Source organism: Ursus maritimus, unplaced genomic scaffold (assembly GCF_017311325.1).
Source record: "Ursus maritimus isolate PB19 unplaced genomic scaffold, ASM1731132v1 scaffold_8, whole genome shotgun sequence".
Taxonomy (NCBI): Eukaryota; Metazoa; Chordata; class Mammalia; order Carnivora; family Ursidae; genus Ursus; species Ursus maritimus.
The window spans coordinates 50,673,355-50,700,578 of record NW_024426996.1 but is presented as its reverse complement, the minus strand read 5'-3'; the positions used below and the strand labels follow the sequence as shown (position 1 = coordinate 50,700,578).

The 27,224-nt window shown below is 37.9% G+C and overlaps 1 protein-coding gene across 3 annotated transcripts in view; it reads right to left on the bottom strand.

Moving 5' to 3' along the window:
• Positions 1-1,195: 1,195 nt before the first annotated feature.
• SMIM14 (small integral membrane protein 14) overlaps positions 1,196-27,224 on the bottom strand; it is a 75,534-nt gene continuing 49,505 nt past the window's right edge. For all 3 annotated transcript variants that reach the window (XM_040625080.1, XM_040625081.1, XM_008701418.2), the window contains 3 exons: positions 22,674-22,722; positions 6,385-6,527; positions 1,196-4,301 (listed from right to left, as the gene is read on the bottom strand). In XM_040625080.1, the coding sequence (XP_040481014.1) occupies positions 4,269-4,301; positions 6,385-6,527; positions 22,674-22,722 (225 nt within the window). In that variant the 3' untranslated portion in view covers positions 1,196-4,268. The remainder of the gene's footprint in view (positions 4,302-6,384; positions 6,528-22,673; positions 22,723-27,224) is intronic.

Here is a 27,224-nt window from a genome sequence, read left to right as displayed (position 1 = left end):
AGGATCACACCCTGAGCCGAAGGCAGATGATTAACCGCTGTGCCACCCAGGCGCCCCGGGAATATTCTTTTTTGATATGAAAGTTGCTTTATTCTTAAAACTACACATATTATTCTTCATCCCTATCTATTCCCTGCTTCTCAAACATCTCCCTCCACCTCCCTTTCAAAAGACATCTTAATTTGGCATCTGAATGTTTAAAATGTTTTCTGTAACATAGTTCTGAATAACACCCATTTTAGAGCAGAAAGTTAAGCAATAAACAAATATAAACACTGTTGAAATGTTTATTGAACCAACATAGTCCATTTGTTTGAGAAAAGATATGCAAAGTTAAGGTGCGGGGAGGGGGGGAGATCACATTGATAACTCCAGTTTTTAAAAATGTGAGCATGATAGATAATCGCAGTTGGTGTTTTTGGAACTTTCTGGTGGGGAGAAAAATCGACTGTATTAACTGAGATTTGGAACTGAGACAACTATCAGATGAAATGGCAGGAAGCAAAAAAAAACTTACGAGAATTCTACTTTCTGAGAAGAAAACTAATATTACAGAACCATTTTGTGAAAACTTAGTTTTACAGGGGTTCATGTATCTACTGACATACACACGACAAACTTTAGATTGAAATCATTAACTATCTCCAGGAAATTATGTATTTCACAAATTTTGCTATTTTAAAAGAACACCTAAGTATCACACAGACACTGACCATGCCAGAGCAATTTTACCATTTTTACCTGTACATGGGGATTAATGATCTCTAGTATCTGGGTGCATTCCAGGTCATAAGACAAAAGCAAATCTTTACTTTTGTGTGTGTTCAGTACAGTTACATATCTAACTCCTTTGAAGTAACACAGGTCTGCCCAAATATATAATTAACACTATTGGATATTATTCCCTCAAAGCAAATGTCTATTAACCCTGTATTCTAGGAAGAAATAAAAAAAAAAGAATAAGAAATGTAATTGGGATCTAATTTCCTAGAGATTCTCAGAATCCCTACTTCTGAATATTGGCCCCACTGCTATTACATAAATATTTTTCTTGTAACTTAAAGTTCTCTCTATGCAAGGTCTTTAGTTAGGGGTAAAAAGTCTTACGATAAAACTGTTTAATAAAGGATGTAAACATTTTACTAAGCAAAAGATGCTTACTTCATTTCCCACAAAAGCCAAACAGAAAACAATACATTACTAACGTTTTCTATTTATTCATTAATAAAAAGTGCATAGTACAAGCCCTTTATCCCAGTCCAAGTACTCAGTAAAAGATTACAATAAACCCTGGATGGCACAGACATGATTTGTTTGGCATGATTTAAACATTTAAAAACAGCAATTAATATTTAGTACATCACATGACCACTTTCGCTTTTAACAAAGTAATCATCAGACATGGTAACAAATACATATGCTTTTTCATTTAGAAATATCATCTTAAGACTAAACCTACTATTGCAACAACAAAAATTTAACCCATTGTGTGTAAACTCTTCATTTCTCCTTCAAGTTGCCGTTTTGTGTCTTGAGCTGATGAGCTGGTCAAATTTTAGCACGTTTATTTAGAGTGACAGGCTTTAATTCAGAGTGATAAATTTTCAAGGTTCTTTTGAAAATAAAATATTCAGTAATTCTGTAAACACGATCACATCACACACCACAATGACACTAAAAGTAACCATAGAATAGCTGAACCTAATAGTTACTTTGGAAAATCTCTGCAAGTTATTTAAAATATGACTTGCTGGCCATAGGATAGTGCTTGGATAGATACATGATAAAATCTTTACTATACACAGTTCCAATGTTAACTTTTTCCATACGGAAAGCAAGAAAACATTATTTTGCATAAGGGACATTAAATGACTCTAAAACAAAATAAATTTAATGTTGTTTGTGGAATATTTAAGAGCCAAAAGTGATTAAAATATGACGCTTTATCTTTCTTTTTTCCAGATTTAAAAATGATTGTAGCCACAGTTCAGGTGACTGTAAGCCAAGTAATGAATAAGAGTGTGCTCAATAAAAAGGCCACATGTAGAAGCTTTAAGAATTAAATAGAATAATATAAATTACTACTTAGATTAACAGGAATACTTTATATGCAGTAGTATGTGGCCTTTCTCAGGAATGCAGAGAAATTTTACAAGCAAAAAAACCAAAACTAAATATTTCTCTAGGAACTTTCATTGCTAATTAAATAGATGGTCCATATAGAAAAGGTTAATATACTAGATGTACTGTCAATTAAGTGTATACGACAGAAATGAAGAACCAGGAATAAGACTCTAGATTTGTAGGTCTCTAGCTAACACCAGACATTCTGTTTCCATCTCAAGGCCAATTGGCTTCAACCAAAGCCAATTCTCAATTATCTGTGAGCCACAGATTCAGTGAATGCATCAGTATCTCTGCCAGAGATTGGCTTTCTAGCAGCTTAGAGAACAGACTGTCAGGATGTATGTGCAAGCCTTCAACGTCCAGGGGCCAAGGGCAGAAAAGGGAATGCTTATACAGATTTAACTCCATCCTATGCCATCCCTGCCCTTTCTGCACTAACAGCCATAAAGGTGGGAAGGCTTCCAGTAGGCCACAGAAAGAGGAAGAACCTTAAATCTACGGTGCTCACTTACCCAAGATTTGACTTACCTGTGTTACGATACCCCTTATTTAGTACAAGTAATTAAGAGTAGGTGACACTCTGTGAAGAAGTTGAGCACAACACTAAGATGCACAGAAGGAATGCAAGCAGTCAGCACTGGGTTATATAATGAAATGAAGCCCTTAAAAAGTTTATGGCCTAAAATGTAATCATAATAAAGGGGGAAAAATACCCTAGGAGCATCACACAATTTTATCAGAGACTCTATTAAACAGTACAATGATATAGAGAAGTTTATTAATTCATACAAGTAATTTCTCAGATCGATACAGTGAAAAGCTAGACTGATCTGGGAGGAAAATCCTTACATCGATAGCAAAATATCTTCTAGCCGCCATAAACCAACTGTAATCACTTGCTAAGAAAAAAATTCCATAACCACATAGGTCATGCAGACTTGTTTTTATGCCATTTGTATTCATATTCTTTCAAACTGAGCAAAACAATGCAACCTTTTACTTTTATACATTTCAAAATTTTACTTATATTAATGCTCCTCCCCACCCCAATCCATCTTATGACTAAACAAGAATGAGATAAGGGGTGAGAAAAAGATCCTTGATTGCTTTTTCATTTTCCTCCTTTTCTCTTGGAGTAAACCATCAAATATTTTCTGAAGTCAGAAGGATAACAAAAGACTCACTTTCTTCTTCACAGAAAAAAATAGACTAAATAAGTAAATAGCATTCAAATGTCAGTAACCAAATAGGCCCCCAATACAGCTTTAAGATAGTTCCATTTAAGAGGGAAGTGTTAGAACAGAAAAGAAGGTTCCTGAGAGGCACCCATTTAACAAATAAATTATAGCTTAAATTATTACTGTATAGAATATACCTGGCAAAGGCAGAAAGCATTAACTTTTTTCCTCCTTTCATGAACCTTATAAGGCTATACTGGATTGTAAATCATCTACCATATTTAAATCATGTTTATTTAAAGTTCTCCTAATATTAGACATTTTTGTGGGAATAAAAAACTTAGTAAACAACTATTTCATTTCTTATCCCTCTTTTTCTAGACACATAAGCCAGTTGTAGTGGATGACACAGATTTGTAAAATATTCCAAAGGCTGCCCACAGTCCCAAGAACTAGAAAAAACTGCCACCCACAAATAACCTATTAAGGTAAATGTAAATACGGTGTGGTTCTAATTTTTTTTTTCATACAATCTAGACAACCCCAAGTAACTTTATAAATACCTTATGAAAAAAAGCAATTTTAAAACCTATCAAAACTACTTAAAATATTTAAAGGCAGGATCTCAAATTTCCTTCAATCAGGCCAGAAATCATCACAAAAAATTATGATCACAGTTACAAATAGAATGAGTGGAATGTTTAAGTTTAGGATAACCAAAAAAACCCATGTAACTTTTTTAATATAATCATTTACTCAAATATACTGTAAAAAGGAATGGTGATAACACAGGAAGCAAAAATAAGCTTGCGAGTGAAATTTCTAGAAGCTCATGAAAACAATACCATCCCATATTGCAGATGCAAAAGGAAAAACAGTCTAATGGGGTTAAGAGTACTCTGGTCATCTTCGTTCATTTGGTCGTGCAAGGTGTTAACTATTTTCACTTCCCATATCACAAAGTTAGTCCACAGGAGGGGCTGGTGGATCTTGTCCCTGGCATTAGAAAGACAGAAATTATGGAACTGACTTCTTGAATCCCAGTGCAACCAATCTAACACATATAGTAAGAACTGAACAGCATGCCCCCCACCCTCCAATCCCTAATCATATACTTATTTGAACTTTTCATATGTTTTTGCACGAGGGAACACTAAATTAATACTATAATTCACCTATGTTTGTCTCATTCCTCCCTGTGGCATGAAGAAAGGAAAACTGTGTAACAGTGATATGATTTAGATGAAACTGCTCTCCCTGACAGCTCCAGAGGTGACATTTAAACCAATACAAGTAGCATCATCCCTTTTGCTTACAGTGACTGAGCACACTACAAAGTGAAGGGAGAGACTTGCTTCTCACTACAGAACATCAATGGGGAAGCATGTGGCTCCAGTTGCTACTGGCAGGCATCATATGACCACAAAGGGAGCCCACTTCTGAATGAAGCTGATGGTATGAAGAAAGAAAGTAGGTCTTTGGTGATAGTGTAAATCTAAACACTGACCCTACCTCTGGATTTTCTAATGTGTAAACCAAATGAGCCACTTGTTTAAACCAGGTGGAGCTGATCTTTGTTACTTGCAAGAGAAAGTATTTGAACTGGAAAGATCAGAGCTTTTAGGAATCTTCAGGAAGATTCCATTTCTTCTCCGACATGTTATATGAGGCCCTGGTTGAAGGTGGTCAGTTTTCTACTTGAAACTAGTCAACATGTTTTCTTGCTTACTCCTAGGGTGGTGGGCCTACTATTCTAGAACTGCTGGCCAAAACGAAGTAAGGTTTAGGGGCTGTCATCTTAAAGTTCTGTCCCTTTCGATGGCTTCTAGGCCAGCTTATTAAGTTGGATTTCTTTAGCTGCAAATGTTGAGGAAGTTGCTCTTTAATATGAAAGTAATAAAACTGTATCTAGAAAGTAAGAAAAAACACCAAAGAGAAAGCATCTTATCAAGACAATATACAAGCTGTTTAAGACATACCTTCTTCTCCAAGTGAAACAAAAAACAAATTTAAGGCTTTTTATATAGTGCTAATGATGCCTTCTTTCTTAAAGTCAGCATGGCTACATATCTAAATGTTCTATTCCTAAACAAACCAAAGCACTGACCAATTATCATTCCACATTTGCTTTCTCCTACGTAAGGAATTAGTTTACCTAAACTTCTAATATTAGCAATACAAGATTATGGAAAAAAAGAAATTATTTTAAGAATTCCACATGGGGAGAAGCTTGGAGACAGGAATTAGTGGGATAACTTGGTGTTCAACAAGTGAATTCATCATGTAAATATCTTTAAAGAGGTAATATCCAAGGCAAGTAGAAAAGAAAAAAATATAAATACCAGTTCTCAAAACAATTAAAAGGAATTCTTCAATGAAGTTTCTGTTAAAGACAGCACCAAAAAACTCCCTGTTGGGTCACTTTATTTACCATATTTTTTTATCTAGAAGGTTCTAAAAATGGTAGTAATCATGACTATCAAGATTTACCAACATGAATGATCCTACCTCTCCTTTGTCAGTTCAGTTGATCTATTATGATGCAGAACTGAGAGAGTTTAAGAGAAATTGGATGGGAAAACAAGAGGAAAACAGGATTTCACCAGATAGGCTCAGGGCCTCTTACTGTATTTATTAGCTAAAACAGAAGGGGAGAAAATGAAGTAGAGGGAAAAACATTTGAACTGTAGCTAGTAAGAGAATTTAGGGAGCTGGAACCATGAGAAGCAAGGGATCAACTATGAGGAACTGGGGAGTGGAAGACTGAGATTTGAGAAATACTGCTGTGGATTATTACAAACTGGATCATTTTTTATATTAAGAAAGACTGGAATGTGAGTGAAGATTGGAATGTGTTTTAAAATTCTTTTTGGGCTACTGGTCTGTGCTTTTCTCTGTATGTAACTCCATGAACACTAAGCCATTGCAGGTTGCAAGATTTACAAGGACTGTACTGGAAGAATTTATTCTGTGGGTTAAATCTTCCGTTTGCTAATTCTGGTATTTCAACAAACTACTCCCATTCCCAGGCCATACCCCTATCCACTACCCAAATGAATTTCTAATCCACAACACTTACATTATGAGGACTGGTTGGCTTGCCAGTTAGGTTGGATCCTCTTAGATTAGGAGGTCTCAGTAGAAACAAGATCACTGCAATAACCATCCAGGCCATCAAGATCATGGTAATACTGATGCCGTTATCACCAGAGGGCCCTGGTACTAAAGACAAACAAAAAATATATTTGCAACAAAAACTCTTATAATATTGTTAGATAATGTAAAAAGAAATTCTAATGTTTAAATGCCAATTTCAAAAGTTGTATCAATACTAAAAAATTGTATAAATTTTAAGAAGTGCAATTATGAAATATCACACCTTCAATTTCCCTTTCCTCTTGTGAGAAAATCTAAATAGTAAATGGTATGAAATAGTCATAGGACAAAACCTATTATATAAGGATTGTAATTGTACAGTGGTTCTTAATATTTTGGTGTGACAGAATTCTTTGAGAGTTTCTACTCTAAGAACCCATGTATACACATTCAATGTTGCATATAATTTGGGAAGGTCGATTAACCCACAAAACCACCAATCCCTAGATACACTGAGATCTACAAAACCCAGGTTAAGACCACCTGATGTACAGTAAAAACAATCTACTTCAGGAGGGGAAAATTCTGCATTTTAATTGTAGAAGCAGCATGAACAAGTAACAGAGTATAAGGAAAAGGGACCATCTGGGTTGTATAATACATAAATGAAAGATGCCTTTCATGATAGTCTCAAAGAGATAGTAATTTGGCCCTTTTTTGCAAAAAAAAGTTGCATTCAGATCTAGATATTCTTTTTTTTTTTTAAGATTTTATTTTATTTATTTGACAGAGAGAGACAGCCAGTGAGAGAGGGAAAACAAGCAGGGGGAGTGGGAGAGGAAGAGGCAGGCTCCCAGTGGAGGAGCCTGATGTGGGGCTCGATCCCAGAACGCTAGGATCACGCCCTGAGCCAAAGGCAGACGCTTAACGACTGCGCCACCCAGGCGCCCCCAGATCTAGATATTCTGAAGTCTATGAATTTATCAAGTGAAAAAAGTCAGGGGTGTGTGTGTTGGTAGTAGTCTCTCCCAGCTCCTTGAGGCAGCCATATCTTATTTAATCCATTATTAACAAGTGCCTAGCATAGTGCCTGGCCCACAATGTGAGCTTAATAAATTTCTGATAAATAAAACAAGCTTATAATTGATGTACACTAGAGAACTCAGTTATTAAAAATGACAAATATAGATTAGATTTCTAAAGAAAAACATAGTATATATCTACGTGGTTACTAAAATAGTTCATCAGGACCATAATTGTTTAGTTTTAGTCTCCCTGCCTGGGGAAAAAGTAAAAGAAATCCAGACAAGAAGTTCAAACTAGGCTGATGCACTGCACTGGGGTACATGGGCCCAGGTCTCACTTCCAAGAAACGGAAGGGATGGGTGGCCTTACTGAGGCCAAAGGGCTAGTGACCAAAGGGAACAAAAGTCAAGCAAATTGCTGGGCTGGCCCAAGAGCAGGCTAGATAGAAATGTGGCCTCTTGTCCAAACCCCCATTACTTCCCCAGAAACAGAAAACAGAACTCCAGGTCACCAAAACTGTGTTATCATACAATGCATCAGTATTTTTTCCCCCTATATCCATATCCATTCCTTTCTTTGTTCTCTCCTACTATACTAAACATGCCTCCCCTCATAACTAAGACAATTTCTCCACTTGAGCTTCGGGTCCCATTGCTCTTGCAGAGATCTTATCCATTATCCTCCCTCTCATGTATTCAACACCCCGCTCCGTGGCAGCCAGCCTGGAAATCACTTAAACACAATCAAATTCCCCCACCTTAGGAAAAAAAAAAAAAAATCCCTCCCTCAAACCCTTTCCCTGTCCAGCTATCGAAGCTAATATCTTAAGAAATGACTACATTTCACAACGTCCCGTTCACTCTTCAGGTGGGGTACCCACCTCCATCCTGTACACAGCTCTTCAAAAGGTCACCTGTAAACCTCCATGCCTGTAAGCCTCATGGATAATCATAGTGCTCATTTTCCACGACCACTCTCTCCTTTTTAAAGCACTTTCTTCCTTTGTCTTCTTGCCTTACCACTGTCTAGTCTTCTTTCTTACACTCACCACTCCATACATGCTTGTCTTCCTCTTCCTGGCTTTTACATTTTGGAGTTCTCATGGTCAATTTTAGATTCCCTTCTCTTCTTGCTCCACACACAGTCATCCTCACCTGTGGTTTCATTTACCTTCTGTATGCAGACTACCTCTAAATTTACATATACCCAACCCCAACTCTTCTGAACTTCAGACCAAATATCCAACTATACGTCTACATCTATTTTTTAACTTCATACCAACAGTTATTTTTTTTTAAAGATTTTATGTATTCATTTGACACAGAGAGAGCACAAGCAGAGAGGACAGCAGGCAGGAGAAGGAGAAGGAGAAGCAGGCTCCCTGATGAGCAGGATCATGACCTGAGCTGAAGGCAGACGCCTAACCAACTGAGCCACCCAGGCGTCCTTTCATAACAACAGTTCTTAAACTGTGGTATACATTCCACCCATTCAGCAGCTTCTTAAAAATGCAAATGACTAAATCCTACCTTGCACTTAAAATACTCAATATCCGAAACTAAAATCATAAAAATCTCTCCTAGCCCCATCATCCATGCCCCACCAAATTGGGTCTCCATTCATCCAGATGCCTAGGCCAGAAACCTAAAAAAAATCCACTGTTCTCTCTCAATGACCTTCTATTTACTCCATTAAGTTTCTGTCAATTTTACTTCCTAAATATCACTCAAATCTATCTACATTTTTTTTGAGAGAGAGAGAGAGAGAGAGCATGCATGTGCATGCACATGTGAGTGGGGCAAGGGGAGGGGGAGAGGGAGAGAGAGAATCTTAAGCAGGCTCCACGCTCAGTGCAGAGCCAATGCAGGACTCAATCTCATGACCTGACCTAAAATCAAGAGTCAGATGCTTAACTGACTGAGCTACCCAGGCACCCCATCAAATTTACTTATAGTGGCATTCCATACCTGCTCAAGCTAGCATCACTTCTTGTCTGGTTTACTGTGATGGCCTCTTAACTGAGCTCTCCTACCTATTCTTGCCTTCTCTAATTCTATCCTCTATGCTGCTCCAAGAGTGATGTTTTTTTAAAAGCAAACACTATTATTTCTATTACTAAATAATAGCTAAAATTTGAGTGGTTACTTTGAACCAGGCATCATCTCTATTAATTCTTTTAACTTTTTTTTTAAGTAGGCTACACAGGGCTTGAACTCACAACCCTGAGATCAAGATTTGAGCTGAGATCAAGAGTCGGACAGTTAACCAACTGAGCCACTCAGGCGCCCCAACTATTAATCCTAACAATCTTATTTTATGGTAAGTTCTATCATATTTTCATTTTATAGATTCGGAAACTGGGGAAAAGGGAGATTGAATCTCAATGTCATATAGTTTGGTATGTGGCCAACCTGGGATTTTAGTACAGTTGGTCTCATTCCAGAGCCTGTGTTCTTAATCTCTTTGCCATGCCAGAATCTCTGACAAAACCGCAGAGTGAGACAGAGTCCTGAAAGGTCCTGCGAGTAGTAAATTTGGAAAATACAGACTTAGAAGGGATTTTTGATGAATAAATTCGTAACTAACAGGTAAAACTTAGATTATTTAAAGTTAGTCAAAGAAGATAACTGTGACTTCTACTTATTATCACTTGTTATGGTGCCCCTCTCTCTCAGAAATAAAACACTAGGTTAATTGTATAGAAGTACAACCCCAAAGTCAATTCTTACATATCGCTCAATTTGGAAAGTGGGTCTCTTACTTTTTTTTTTTTTAGATTTTATTTTTTAAGTAATCTCTACACCCCAATGTGGGACTCAAACTCACAGCCTCGAGGATCAAAAGTTGCATGCTCTACCAACTGAGCCAGCCAGGCACCCCAGGTCTCTTATTTTTTGATACTCTTTGCACATAAAATATTCTTAGTTGAACCTCAGATCACAAATTTACTAATTCATGTCTTAGACAAAGCGGCCATAGCAAAACGTCTACTCCTTTGTAAGAGTCTCATAGTGATATTATGGTTTTCAGTTTCCTGTAACTGTCTCCTAGCTTGGTTCTTATTGCTGCCTTTCCTTCCTGATACTGCTGTCGAAAACGTCTGCTTACAGCACTGCTTATAACACATCTGCCGACTAACCCAGTGTCTCACTCTCCAGTGCTGACTTCTTCAACTCTGAACTCTTCAGCCTGGCCTTTCCTCATGTGACTTGGCCCTACTCATCATATTAACTCTTAGTATTTCTCAGAAAAAGCATCCTCCTGCTCCAGTCAACTCCATCATCTTCTGCCTTCTTTAGTCAGTGGTTCCCTGGCCTGTGATGATATCAATACCACAGATTCTACCGCCCTCCCTCACACCATCTAAATTCTGGAGCAGGGGCGCCTGGGTGGCACAGCGGTTAAGCGTCTGCCTTCGGCTCAGGGCATGATCCCGGCGTTCTGGGATCGAGCCCCACATCAGGCTTCTCTGCTATGAGCCTGCTTCTTCCTCTCCCACTCCCCCTGCTTGTGTTCCCTCTCTCGCTGGCTGTCTCTATCTCTGTCGAATAAATAAATAAAATCTTTAAAAAAAAAAAAATTCTGGAGCAGCTCAGGAATGGGGTCAGGAACCAACAAAATTTGAAAAGCTTTCCAAATGAATCTGACACCAGTTCCATGCTGGTCTGGCTGACAGCATCTGCCAATTTTACAAACTCAGTCCTTGTGGGGTACTCATGACTTTTCCCCGTCTCATATGTTCTTCCAAGTAACCTCCATTTACTCACCTACATCCCTCTCTTCTGTAAAAAATCTCCATTTTCTCAGCCCACTCTTTCCTTTCTACTCCAGGCTAGTGTAGCATTCCTAGTTTGAAGGAATGGTTTCCTATTTGTCCTAATTAGGACATTAACTTTTTTTAAAAAAATATTTTATTTATTTGAGAGAGAGAGAGAGAGAGAGAGAAAAAGCACAAGCCGGGAGGAGATGCAGAGGGAGAGGGGGAAGCAGATTTCCTGCTTAGCAGGGAGCCCGATGCAGGGCTCGATCCCAGGACCCTGGAATCATGACCTGAGCCAAAGGCAGATGTTTAAACGCTTAACCGACTGAGCCACCCAAGCTCCTCAGGACATTAACTTTTTAAGAACTGAGACCATCTCAGAGCTGTTTGACTCCACTACTTCTTAGCTACATAATCTCTCTGTGCTTCAATTTCTTTACCTGTGAAATGGAAATATTACCATAATCTCAGAGAGTAGTTGAAAGGATTGAAATGATCAGTACATAAGGAGCAGTTAGTACAGTGCCTAGTACACAGGAGGTATTCAATAAACATTGGCCATTACCAATATTATGCATGCAGAAAAGTCTGAGTGCAGATATATCCTGGTGTGAATAACTAGGCTGGATAAGGTGCTGAAGTGGGAATGGAAAAGGGTCAAATACAAATGGTACTAGGATGGAAGATGTAATGCATGGTGACTGACCAGACTGACAGAAGGGAGAAGAAAAAAAGTTAAGGATGCCTCTAAAATATCTGAAGGGTGATAACGTGTAGTAAAATTTCTCTACTTAAAAAGGTTAAGAGGGGCACCTGGGTGGCTCAGTTGGTTAAGCATCCAATCTCAGCTCAGGTCTTGATCTTAGGGTCATCAGTTCAAGCCCCCACATTTGGCTCCGTGCTGGGTGTGGAGCCCACTTAAAAAAAAAAAAAAAAAAAAGGCGGCGGCGGCAGCTTGGGGCACCTGGGTAGCTCAGTCAGTTAAGCGTCTGCCTTCAGCTCAGGTCATGATCTCGGCGTCCTGGGATTGAGCCCCACGTTGGGCTCCCTGCTCACAGGGAAACTGCTTCTCCCTCTCCTCCCTGCTCATGCTCTCTCTCGCTCTCTTCTCTCTCAAATAAATAAAATCTTTTTTTTTTTAAAAAAAGGGCTAGGGGCGCCTGGGTGGCACAGCGGTTAAGCGTCTGCCTTTGGCTCAGGGCGTGATCCCAGCGTTATGGGATCGAGCCCCACGTCAGGCTCCTCCACCATGAGCCTGCTTCTTCCTCTCCCACTCCCCCTGCTTGTGTTCCCTCTCTCACTGGCTCTCTATCTCTGTCTAATAAATAAATAAAATCTTTAAAAAAAAAAAAAAGGGCTAAATGGATATAGTTTTCCTAACCTTCAAAGTTTGATAAGATCATTTCTTCTATTCTCCCATATAACTCAAGGTCCACCTCACAATAAAGAATAATAGCTGAATCAATTAAAGTTGAACCTCTTGACTACAGTGTTTTTTTGTTTATATTAGTCCCACAAAATTAAGATGGCTCTAGAATATATTTTCATATGGGCATATTGTACAAGGTTATTTAAATATCATTTTGGGAAATCATTTTATTTTTTTATTTATTTTTTTCAGGGGGGGTTGTGAGCAAGTGGTGGGGGTTAGGCAAAGGGAGAGAGAGAGAATCTTAAGCAGGCTCTAAGCTCAGTGCAGAGTCCAATATGGGGCTCGATCTCATTACCCCAAAATCATGACCTGAGCCAAAATCAAGAGTCAACCAACTGAGTCACCCAGGTGCACCAAGTGCAAGGTTATTTAAAACAAAACGAAACAAAACACCCTAGAAACAAATCTAAATGCCTGCCAAGAGTGTCTGATTAGTAAATTATGGCACAATTATAAATTGTAATACTCTGAAACTGTAAAAAATGTTGAGGGAAGTCTCCATAGATATGCTATTTGTTTTTGACTGGGGGGAGGGGAGCAGGTAAAAAAACAGTGTACAAAGAAAGGGGGCAAATAATATACATTTTGCTTGTACATACATAAATTCTGGAAAGATACATAAAAAGCTAATAAAACCTGGAGACAGCACCTGGGTAGATGGGAGAATATAAATAGGAAGACAACTTTTCACTGGATATTAATTAATTTATAAAAAGGTAGCCCTAAACTATTTCAGGGTTGGAGATACTGGGTATCTGAACTGACCTGAACTTCTTGAAATATTCAGAAAGAGAGATGAATGGAGTCACTGAAGGCTTTCTGTGATTATCTGCAGTGCCTTATGATATGACTCACTTCCTCATAAAGTTTCAAAACAGCTATGCTACTCAAGTTCCCGCATACTACATGCGGCAAATACAAACAAGTATAAGGGACACCTTTATAAAATTTTTTTTTAAAGTTTTAGTTTTAAGTAATGTCTACATCCTACGTGGGGCTTGAACTGACGACCCTGAGATCAAGAGTCACACACACACTTCTGATGAGGCAGCCGGGCGCCCTAAGGAGCAGCTATTTTAAAGTTAGTATAGAGAGGTAAACAGGCTCTGGCCACTGTGGTTTTTATTGTGAGAACTTTTTGGCACTTACGAATATTAAGGGGCACAATCACATGGGAGATATAAAATCTGTTCCCTTACTGCCTAGAAAATGCCTTATGAGTAAATACTTCTTACTCTATGGTCTGGAAAGATGTCAAATCAAAAAATGTAAAAGGACTTTACAGCAAAGTTCAGCATTCTATTTTGCTTAAGGTTGAAGTCTTTAGTTATAAGCAAATGTGTTACAAATAGCTTGCCGAATGGAGAATTCAGAATAAAGCCATTAACTTAGCTGGACACCAGAAGATGAAAGAGTAGAGGGGGTGCTCTAAGAGCTGGTAGATCACAAAGGATTATTTCTATAAACTGATACAGGTTTCCAATGGAAAAGTAGAACTAGAACAACAGTAAACACGGTGCATTAGCACCAGGAGGCTTTAACTCCGCAATTTTGGGGTTGTAGAGAATAATTACATTATCCTCAGCACAGCTACCTGTTTTCAAGTTGATTTATTCCAGAATTAACTTAGTGATAAAGCCAGTTTCCAAACAACACTTTATCTGAAAGGCAGTCTTTCTGAAGCATGAGCAGACTTGCTCTGTACTGCTCTAGAGAACAAAACTATGGGTGAACACCACAACGACGTGGAGGTTAGTTCAACATATAGAATCATGCAGCAACTGAATCTGCTAATACATTGCAGCTAAATTCTGCTACAACACAAAGTAATATATTCAACTAAATCATCTCAAATGCACGAACATGATATCATGGCAGGCACAATGGGTATTGCGATATAGTAAGAAATATATATTTGGTTTTCACTCCAGTTCCTGGCACAAAAATCCTAAAACTCTCGGAATTTCCTGAGAGAGAGGAGAGAAATGTCATTTGTTGTTATTAATAACAAACCTGATTTTATGCTAATAAGGTAAACTTGGTGTCCCTAGAGAGCTACAGGAGGGGGTCTGGTTGCCGGAGTTGGACCATATAATTAGAGAGCTGGAACTTTCAGCTCTACTCCCTAACCTCCAGAAGGAAGAAGGGCTGGAGACTGAGTTAATCAATGGCCAATGATTTAATCATTCATGTCTACAGAATGGAACCTCCATAAAAACTCTAAACAATGGGGTTCAGAGAGCTTCCTAATTGGTGAATACCTTGAGGTACTGGGAAAGTGGCACACTCAGAGAAAACAGGGAAACTCTGCACCCCTCCAACTTACCCAGTCCAACCCTTCTATTTGACTGTTCTTGAATTGTACCCCTTATGATACACTGGTAATGTAAGTAAACTGTTTTCCTGAGTTCCGTGAGCCATTTTAGTAAATTACCGAACCTGAAGAGGGACTGTAGGAACTCCTGATTAATATATATTTTATGAAAACAGCATAAACTCACTGGAGAAAATTTAGAATTCAAAGAAACGAAATTTTATCGCCCACAGGAAACAACTGCATAAACCATTTAAAAACATGGCTTTCAGAAAGGATTTCCACCAAATGCTAAAAGCAGCAGGGGAGAAAAACTGGGCAATATAACTAAATTAATATTTAAGCTCTAGAGTTTTGTCTCTATATTTAGATTAAGGAAATGACATTTCACTCAAAGAAATAAGAGCATATTTGGGCTTAAGGTGGGGCTGGCTCAAGCATTGCAAATACCACAAATGTAATAAATACTTGTTTTTCCATAAGGAGTTCAGTAAGATTATTTTCAACTAGAAAAACAGGTTTTAGCTTTGCCTGCTAGGGGAAATTTTTGAGCTGCTTATCAGAGGGCACGTTGTAGATTAATGAATGCTACAGAAAAAACAACAAAGAAATCAGGAGTGGAGGAACCACCAACCATCATATACAAAATAAAATAGAGCTCAGATTCAGGGATGGTAAGTATAAGCAACTAGCCTATTAATAAATGCAATTTGGGGGGCGCCTGGGTGGCTCAGTCGTTAAGCGTCTGCCTTTGGCTCAGGGCGTGATCCCAGCAGTCTGGGATCAAGCCCCACATCAGGCTCCTCAGCTGGGAGCCTGCTTCTTCCTCTCCCACTCCCCCTGCTTGTGTTCCCGCTCTCACTGGCTGTCAAATAAATAAATAAATAATTTAAAAAAATAAAAAATAAATGCAATTTGATAATATGCCAAAAGCCTTAAAATGTACATAAGATGTAGCAGGGGGAGTTAAAATGTTGGGATTTAGAATGGGATCAAACTTAAATTATTAACTTCAAGTAGACTCTTACAAGTTGTTATATGTAAGCATCATGGTAATCACAAAACAAAAACCTACAGTAAATACACAAAAGATGAAGAGAAAGAAATATAAGCATAACACTAAAGAAAGTCATCAAACCACAAAGGAAGAAAGCAAGAGAAGAAAGGAACAGAAAGGAACTACAAAAATAGCAGGAAAACAATGAACACAATGGCAAGTATATACCTATCATTAATTACTCTTAAACTAAATTCTCCAATCAAACAAACTAAATTCTCCAATCAAAAGACATAGAGTGGTGGGGTGCCTGGCTGGCTCCGTCAGTAGAGCATGTAACTTTTGATCTCAGGGTCATGAGTTCGAGCTCCACAATGGGTGTAGAGCTCACCTGGAAAAAAAAAAAAAAGGCACAGAGTAGCTGAATGGATTAAAAAAAAACAAGACCCAGCTATATGGTGCCTGTAAGAGACTCACTTCAAATGTAATAACATACACAGACTGAAAGTGAAGGCACAGAAAAAGACACTCCATGCAAATAGAAACCAAAGGAAAGCTGGGGTAACTATACTTGTATCAGACAAAATCAATTTTAATACAAAGACTATTAGAGACAAGTAAGGACATTACATAATGACAAAGGGGTAAATCCAATAAGAGGATATGACATTTGTAAATATTTATAGGAGTACCTAATATATAAAGCAAATATTAACAGACCTAAATGGAGAAACAGACAGCAATACCGTAACAGTAGGGGACTTCAATACCTCACTTACACCAATGGACAGATCATCCAGACAGAAAATCAGCATGAAACATCAGCCTTAAATGACATACCAGACCAGATGGACTTAACTGTATATACAGAATATTCCATACAAAAGCAACAGAATAAACATTCTTCCCAAGTGCACATAGAACATTCTCTAGAACAGATCATATGTTGACCACAAAACAAGTCTTAATAAATTTAGGAGGACTGAAATCATATCAAGCATCTCTTCCAACCACAGCAATACAAAACTAGAAATCAATTACATAAAGAAAACTGGAAAATTCACAAATATGTAGAGATTAAATACACTACTGAACAAGTGGATTAAAGAAAAAACAAAATTTTTTAAAGACAGTATTCTCCCACTTTTATTTTAATTAATTAATTAATTAAACTTAATTTTTATTTTTTAAAGGAGGCTCCATACCGAACATGGGGCTTGAACTCAGGACCCTGAGATCAAGTTGCACACTCTACAAACTGAGCCAGCTAGGTGCCCCAGAAAAAAATTTTATAAAATCAAAAACTACCCCAAAGCAAACAAAAATGGAAATATAACACCCAAATTTATGGGATGCAGCAAAAGCAGTTCTAAGAGGGAAGTTTACAGTGATAAATGCCTACCTCAAGAAATAAGAAAAGTTTCAAACAATATAATTTTACACCTCAAAAACTAGAAGAAAAAAAAGAACAAATGAAGCCCAGGTCAGTAGATGTAAGGAAATAACAAAGACTAAAGTAGGAATAAATGATGCAGAAGTTAAAAAGATAACAGAAAGATTGATACAACTGAGATTTCAGAGCTGATTCTCTGAAAAGAAAAAAAAAAACTGACAAACAAACCTTTAGTCAGACTAACCAAAAAAAGAGGGACAGGACTCAACTAAAATCAGAAATGAGAGATGTTACAACTGATACTACAGAAATACAAAGATCATTCATACAGACTAGTACGAATAATCAAACACCAACATACTGGACAACCTAGAAGAAATGAATAAACTCCTAGAAACTTACAGCCTACCAAGACCGCATCGTAAAACAGAAAATCTGAACAGACTGATAACTATTAAGGAGACTGAATCAGTAATCAAAAACCTCCCAGCAAACAAAAGTCCAGGACCAGAGGGCTTCACTGGTGAGTTCTACCAAACATTTAAAAAAGAATTAATACCAATACTTTTCAAACTCATCCAAAACTAGGCGTTAATACTACTAAACTCATTTTATGAAGCAAGCATTACCCTGATATGAAAACCAGCAAGGACGCCACAAGAAAAAAAGTTACAGGCTAATGTCCCTTATGAACACAGATGCAAAGATCCTCAACAAAATATTAGCAAATGGAATTCAACAATTCATTAAAAAGATCAAACATCATGATCAAGTGGGATTTACTCTAGGGATGTAAGGTGGCTCGACATCCAAAAATCATACAATGTGATATACTACATTAACAAAATTAAGGATAAAAATCATATGATCATATGATCATTTCAACAGATACAGAGAAAGCATTTGACAAAACTAAGCATCCATTTATGACAAAAACTCCCAACAAAGTGGAAATGTCCCTCAACATAATAAAGCCTACAGCTAACACCATACTTAACTATGAAACCTGAGAGCCTTTCCTCTAAAATCAGCAACACAACAAGGATGTTCACCACTTTTACTCAACACGGCATTGGAAATCCTAGCCACAGCAATTATGTGAGAAAAAGAAATACAAGGCAACCAAATTTAAAAGAAAGAAGTAAAAGTGTCATTATATACAGACATATACAGAAGACCCTAAAGATGCCATCAAAAAAGATGTTAGAACCAATAAACAAATTCAGTAATATTGCAAGATACAAAATCAATACACAAATCTGTTGTGTTTCTATACACTAATAACAAACTAGCAAAATATGAAATTAAGAAAATAATACCATTTATAATTGCATCAAAAAGAATAAAATACCTAGGAATAAATTTAACCAAGGAAGTGAAAAACCTGTATGTTGAAACCATAAGACATTAGGGGTGCCTGGGTGGCTCAGTCAGTTAAGCGTCTGCCTTCAGCTCAGATCATAATCCCAGCGTCCTGGGATCAAGCCCCGCATCAGGCTCTACACTTAGCGAGAAGCCTGCTTCTCCCTCTCCCTCTGCCTGCTGTGGTCTCTCTCTCTGTCAAATCAATAAATAAAATCTTAAAAAAAAAACAAAACTATAAGACATTAATGAATGAACTCATAGAAGACACAAATAAAAAGATATTCCATGCTCATGTACTGGAATAATTAATATTGTTAAAATGCCCATACTACTCAAAGCAATCTATAGTTCAATGCAATCCCTACCAAAATTCCAACAGCATTTTTCTTTTTTTTTTTTTTTTTTTTTTAAAAGATTTTATTTATTTATTCGACAGAGAGAGAGACAGCCAGCGAGAGAGGGAACACAAGCAGGGGGAGTGGGAGAGGAAGAAGCAGGCTCATAGCGGAGGAGCCTGATGTGGGGCTCGATCCCACAACGCCGGGATCACGCCCTGAGCCGAAGGCAGACGCTTAACCGCTGTGCCACCCAGGCGCCCCCCAACAGCATTTTTCAAAGAAATCTAACAATCCTAAAATTTGCATAAAACCACAAAAGACCCAAAATAGCCAAAACAATCTTGAGAAAGAAGAAAAAAAAAGCTGAAGGCATCACACTCCCTGATTTCAAACTCTATTACAAAGCTACAGTAATTAAAATATGTTATTGCCTTCAAAACATATACATAATTGGGGCACCTGGGTGGCTCAGTCACTGGGTTAAGTGTCTGCCTTCAGCTCAAGTCATGATCCCAGGGTTCTGGGATCGAGCCCCCCTTTCTGGCTCCCTGCTCAGTGGGGAGCCTGCTTTTCCCCCTACCCCCTGCTCTTGCTCTCAGAAATGAATTCAGGCATATATGATCAATTAATTTACAACGAAGGAGTCAGAAATACAAATGAGAAAGGACAATCTCTTCAATAAATGGTATTAGAAAACTGGACAGCCACACGCAAAAGAATGAAACTGGATCACTATCTTAAGCCATACACAAAAATTATCTCAGAATGGATCAAAGATTTTAATGTAAGACCAGAAACCACAAAACTCCTAAAAGAAAATACAGGCAAGTATTTTTTGTCAATGACCTTTTGAAATGGACACCAAGAGTGAAACCAACAAAAGCAAAAATAAACAAGTGGGACTATATAAAACTAAAAGACTTCTTTTGTTTTTTTAAGATTTTATTTATTTATTTGACACAGAGAGACTGCACAAGCAGGGGGAGTGGCAGGCAGAGGGAGAGGGAGAAGCAGGCTCCCTGCTGAGCAGGGAGCCCCATGTGGGGCTCGATCCTAGGACCCCGAGATCATGACCTGAGCTGAAGGCAGACACTTAACCAACTAAGCCACCCAAGTGCCCCAAACTAAAAGACTTCTGCAAAGCAAAGAAAACAATCAACAAAATAAAAAGGGAACCTACTGAATACAAGAAGATATTTGCTATTTGTTCTTTAAAAAAAGGGGGGGGAGTGCCTGGGTGGTACAGTCAGTTAAGCATGCAACTCTTGGTTTCAGCTCAGGTCGTGATCTCAGGGTCATGAGAACAAGCCCTACATCAAGTTTCATACTCAGCACAGAGTCTGCTTAAGAATCTCTCTCCCTTTTTCTCTGTCCCTTCCCACTGAGCACGTGCACGTGCTCTCTCTCTCTCTAAAATAAGTAAATCTTTTTAAAAAATTTGCAAATCATATATAAGGTGTTAATATCCAAAATATACAAAGAACCCATACAACTCAATAGCAAAAAACAAACAATCTGATTTAAAAACCATCAGAAGACTTGAATAAGCATTTTCTCAAAGAAGACACAGATGGCCAACAGGTCAAAATCACTAATCATCTGGAAATGCAAACAAAACCATAATGAGATATCATCTCATACCTGTTAGAAAGTGTATTACCCAAAAGACAAGAAGTAAGAGTTGGTGAGGATGTAGAGAAAAAGAACCCTTGTGCACTGTTGGTAGGGATGGAAATTGGTACAGCCACTATGAAAGACAGTATGTAGGTTCCTCAAAAAATTTAAACAAGAACTACCATTATATGATCCAGCAATTCCACTTTTGGGTTTTTCCCAAAGAAAATGAAAACATTAATTCAAAAAGATATATTCATGCCCATGTTCAATGCAGCACTATTTACAATAGCTAGGAAATGGAAACAATCTTAGTGTCCATCAATGAATGAACGGATAAAGAACTTGTGGTGTATATATATATACAACAGAATATTATTCAGACATAAAAAACAATGAAATTTTGCCATTTGTGACAACATGGATGGATGTGAAATAAGCAAGACAAAGAAAGACAAATACTATATTATCTTACTTATATGAGGAATCTAACAAAACAAAACAAGCTCATAGACACAAAGAAACTACTGGTGGTTGCCAGAGGGAGATGAAGGGTGGGAGAAAGTGAAGTGGAAGGAAAAGGTAAAAAACAATTTAATTAATTTAAAAATGTGCATACAAAGGATGTTTGCTCAATTATTATTTGTAATAGCAAAAAATACATCAGCACCCTAAGAATCCAATGAAAGGAAATAATTTCAACACTGGTACATCCTGGGGCGCCTAGGTGGCTCAGTCAGTTAACTGTCCAACTCTTGATTTCAGCTCAGGTCATGATGTCATGGTCATGAGATCAAGCCCTGTGCCAGGCTCTGCACTCAGCAGGGAGTCTGCTTGAGATTCTCTATCACTCTCCCTCTGCCCCTCCCCAACTTGCATGCACATGCTCACTCTCTAAAATAAATAAATTTAAAAAAATCTTCTTTAAAAAAATAAACACTGGTGTATCCCCAAAATGTATTATTAGTCAGTTACTATTTTTAAGATAAATATATACTGATATGTTTATAATACAGTAGTGAAAAAAACCACACATAAAGTGATCCCATTTTCATAAGTGTATTTGAGATTAATTGTGCCAGGTTTCACCCTCCTGTTAATGTCATACTTCCATTCTTAGTGAAATTATTATGGCATAAGACAGAACTGGCTTAAATGTTGGTTATTAGTTCCCCTCAAGTTATTTGTGTCCTGAAAATATGATGTCTCACCTAACAGCCACCAAGTCTAGGGGCACCTGCATGGCTCAGTCAGTTGAGCCTTCAACTCTTGGTTTCGGCTCAGGTCATGATCCCATGGGTTGTGAGATCGAGCCCCAAGTCAGCTCTGTGTTCAGTGGGGAGTGTGCTTGAGATTCTCTCCCCTTTCCTTCTCCCTCTGCCCCTCCCCCTACTAGTGCACACGTGCCTGTGCACTCCCTCTCCCTCTAAAATAAATCTTTAAAAAAAAAAGCCACCAAGTCTACCAGCTATATTCACAATGCAGGATCCTTCTTCCTGCTGTCATTCTCACTTTACCATCAACATTGCCCATAAAGCCACACTGAGAAACTTCCCAACTGCCTATGCTCTCGAGAACGCCAATGCCCAAGCCAAAAGGCCCAAAGCTTCCAAATCATAGGAAAGAACGGCTTCCTTCCTTCATTCAGAAGTTCCCAAAGCTGCCAACAGATGCAAACAGATGCTAGAGAAAGGGTGAAGGAGGGGTTTGCACTAGCATCCTTGATGGTCCAGTTCGACCAGCCGGAAGTGCACTGTTACACATATATTTGCCAAGAAAAAGATCTGAAAGCTTTTGCACCAAGTTGTCATTTCTTATCTGTGATTTTAAAATTTTTCTTCAATGACCAGTTTGTTTTTGAGGCAAAAAAATTTTTTTAAGTTAAAAAAAGAAATATTTAAGTAGGAAATACATTATTGAGAACCATTTCCTTAATAAGCAAACTGTAAGAAAAATTTCTGACAAATATTCAGTTATGTGTCCTCTAACTCTGCCCCCAGTGCCAAGGCTCCTCCTGTCCCATCATTACTTACATTCCTGAAGACATTCTGTGTCTGTGCAGTAGGACTGGGACTGCCTCAACTACAATGAAAAAGAAGAAAGGAACGTTAGCCATTGGACTTAACCAAAAACGGATACTCATCATTAGAAAAATCATATTTTATTTTTTAATGAATGCTACCATAGTCGATATACTGTACCTTCAGAATCAGATACAAACACAGACTACATTGAGGAGTAGTCCAGTTTGGGGGGACTTTTTTTCTACTCAAAATAATTTTCAAATATACTGTGACCTAGTCTACTTCATTCATCTACATTAAGGAATTAAAAAAAAAAAAAAAAACACCACCTGTGACAGAAACTCCTGAAGCATGTTATTAGACTTCCCAAAGGAAAAGCCCTAAACTGTAGAGGAGGACTGCTAGAAAGAGTAAACTTTGTGAATGAGATTTTTTTCTCATTGAAAACTAGAAGCAGGTAGCAAAAAAACAGACTCTATTTGTAGAAAATGCATCTTTGAAAGGGAGCACCATATTTCCCCCTTTTGCTTATAGCTGCATAAACAGTGGCTGGATAAACACGAAACTAAAAATGGATATTACGGGGGTTGAGAGAGGATGGAGGAGTAGACTCTGACAGAGATGAAAGCTAAAGTTTTCAATGTCTATCTTTTCAAACAATTTAATTTTGGAACTCCGTGATCATCAATTTTAAAAAGAAAATTCAAAAAGAAAAAACCTATCGTAAACATACATCATCATCCTTTTACGTTCACCGTATGCTCAGGTACTTTAGGATGGTTAGAAATGATAATATGATAAATCTTAAAATAAAGATGACTATATAGTAAAGAGAATGAGGAGCACGCAACTTTTCAAATCAGCCTTGTTACTTTATAATGACACCCTCTCTCCATTACAGCAATAACTCATGACTTTCAGTTGCTTGGGAAAGCAACAACAGAGCAGTTGTGCTTAGATGGTTAAGTATGAGCTCTGCAGAAAGATCGGGACTTCAAGTCTGGATCTGCAACCTTCTAGAGTTTCAAAGCCTTGGGCAAGGTCTTTAACACTTCGAAGCTTTAGTTTCCTCACCTGGTAAAACGGGGATAATATTACCTATATTTGAGTACTAGTGAGGATTAAAATAGATAATGCATGTGAAATGTATTAACAAACCAAAGAATGTTAGCTGTTATTACTACTGTGCCACACCAACTACAACCTCATCTAAACAATTACTGCAATTAACAACTAAACAAATCATTTTGTAAATTGTTCTTTAAGATGAACGGACTTGCTTCGGTGTGTACTTCTAAAAGTCATCCTATTTGAATTAAAATGGGAAAACAGATCTTAATGCAAAAATATGCAAAGGGATTAATTAAAAAACTCTTTTAAAATTATACATTCTATGGCCATTATCAAAAAGACAAAAGACAACAAGTGCTGGTGAGGAAAGGGAACCCTGGTGCCCTGGGAATGTAAATTGGTATAGCCACTATGGAGAACAGTATGGAAATTTCTCAAAAAATTGAAAATAGAATCACCACATGATTCAGCAATTCCACTTCTGGGTATTTATCTGAAGAAAAGGAAATTACTAATTTGAAAATACATGCACCCTCTACCTCACTGCAGAATTATTTACAATAGTCAAGATAGGGAAACAATCTAAATGTCCATTGATGTATGAATGGGTAAGGAAAATGTGGCAAATATATATATACAACGGAATATTATTCAACCATATAAAAAAAATGAAATCTTGCCATTTGCAACATGGATGGACCTTGAAGACATTAGGCTAAGTGAAGGAAGTCACAAAGAAAAAGATAAATACTGTATGATCTCACTTATGTGTGGAGTCTAAAAACAAAAAGCAAGCAGAGCTTACAAATATAGAGAATAGATTCAATTTACTTTGCTCAGATCCATCAGAGGAATCACTATGCGTGGCAGCTCTAGCCCGATGAAATGTATTCCTTAAGTAATAAGACTTGAATGTTAAAATGATTCCTTGGTCCATGGGCTGCGGAATGGATGTTGTGTTAGCAGGCATGAAAACAACATTCATCTTGTTGTAGCTCACCATCACAGCTCTTGAGTAACCAGGTATATTGCCGATGAGCAGTAATATTTTGAAAGGAATCTTTTTTTTCTGAGCAATAAGTCTCAGCAGCGGGTTTAAAATATTCAGTAAACCACGTTGTAAACAGATGTGCTGTCATGCTGGCTTTGTTGTTCCATTTATAGGGCACCAGCAGAACAGAATTAGGATAATTTGTAAGAACCCTAGAATTTGGGGAACAGTAAATGAGCACTGGCTTCAACTTAAGTCACCACCTACATTAGCCTCCAATAAGACAGTCAACTTGTCCTTTGAAGCCAGGCATTGAAGCAAATTCACACTAAAGTGAAAATAACCATAGGTATAGTTATTAAATAGTCTCTAAGACCAACATAGTCAATGTTTTCCTTCTGCAGTAATAGAGATCTCTCTTGGGGCACCTGGCTGGCTTAGTCCATACAGCAAGTAACTCTTGATCATGGGGTCATGAGTTCGAGTCCCACATTGGGTGCAGAGATCACTCAAAAAAAAAAAAGTACCATGGGAAGAAAGAGTAGGCTTCCCTTTGGGACTATGATAAAAGATGGTAATGTACAATTTGTCCTGCTATATAAGTTTCCAGAAAATTAATTAGTTCACATATAATTGGTAAAAAGAGAAATTATGTCAGATTAATGTGGAAGCTGTGTTGGTTCTTAAGTGATTTTTCCTAGGTAAAGGCAGCCAGCCAGAAGAGTGGGAGTCAAATGATTTTCAGCAGGAAAGGATAAACCCTTTGGCTCATGCTGTGCAGGCAGGAACTCCTTCAGCTTTAAGAAAATTACAAAGGAGTGCCTGCAGGCGTGTGCATGTGCACAAGCGCACACACACACAACCAAGGATGAGAAGAATGTATTCACTGAGAGCCTGGCTGAGTGCAGCACTGCATCCCAAGTCCAAGCTGCATCAGATCTTTGGGACATCCCATCAAGAGCTGTGGTTGGATCCTGCTCTTCTGGCTGGTCTTCTTTGAGTACCTGGTGACACTTTCCATGTTCACAAGCAGGCAATGCTGCAGGCTCTGAATAAGGAATGAGATGCCAAAGTATCATGACCACATTCCTAGTCTAGCACATAGTGTTTTTCCAAGCCAGTGTTTTGGAATATATATATCCAGTGCTCAGATTCAAACACCTATGATGAGTAAATTACAGTCTTTAAAAAATTCAAAAACCACATATTTAGTACAACAAGAGAATCCCACTGTTTTGATGGTACTCTTAAAACAAAGGCCTAATTTACAATACATCTCAGTTTTCTCTTGACTTATTTACTGATGCTAATTTTGGCTACTCCAAAAGGAAACTATTTGTGAAAACAAATAGAAGAAAACCAAGGATAATATGTGAAGGAAACAGAAATGCCAGTATTGATAGGATGGTCAAAGACTTCAAATACTCTCTGTATTATGGTGGAGGGGATGAGGAGGGAACCACATATGGACCATCTATAGCCAATTGTTGCTGTCCAGGTAAACTTTCATGTTAAGACTGATCCCAGGATCCCAGAAAAGGAATAAAAGTAGATTTAGATCTTTCCACTTAACTAGGATGGTCATGGAAAGTTCTTAAAGTGAGTTAGCTTCAAAATCACAGAGACAGCACAGTATGAGTAGAATAAATATATTTCATCATTGGGGAAAAAGGCAGAAAACAGAGATTAAAAGAGACAAAGAATAAAAGAGACCTGGCACAGAGATTTCATGTTAGGGAACACTGAAGAATCTAAAATAGTCTGTTAGGATATCCCAGAAGCCTAACAGAAAACCTTGGCTGTCAGAGGCCTATGGGGAAAATGCAGACCAAAGAGAAGATTCTAATGACAAAAAGCCGGTAAGTGTAAGTTCTATGAGGAATCTTATTTTGGAAAAAAATTACTGAAAGGAATTACAAAGAACAGAATGTTTCTCTTTGGAGTTACCAAAATGTATCTGTTATGGAGACTGAATGTCTGTGCCCCAACTTCATATGCTGAAGCCCTAAATCCCCAATGTGATGATATTTGGAAGCAGGGCCTTTGGGGGGTAATCAGGTTTTAAGGAGGTCATAAGGGTGAAACCCCCATAATGGGATTAGTGCCCTAGAAGAAGAGACTAGAGCCCTCATTCTCTCTGTGCCATGTGAGGATACAGCAAGAAGGCAACTGTCTGCCAACCAAGTAGAGAGTTATCACCAGACACCAAATCTGCCTGCACTTGATCTGGGACTTTCCAGACTCCAGAATTGTGAGAAATAAATGTTTGCTGTTTAAGTCATCTGTTTGTGGTATTTTGCTATAGTGGCCCGAACTAAGACAGTAATTAAACGAGAACTTATTTGCTATATTTCTATGTCTGCTCAAGAACCTCACATATATTGGAAGTCCCCTCCCTTCCCATGGGCAGGAGCTGCCTATGCACTGGTAAACAGAACAGTGGTTAAAAGTGAAGCTTTAAAGTCAGAGGTATCTGGGTTCAAATTCTGTGTTTGTTA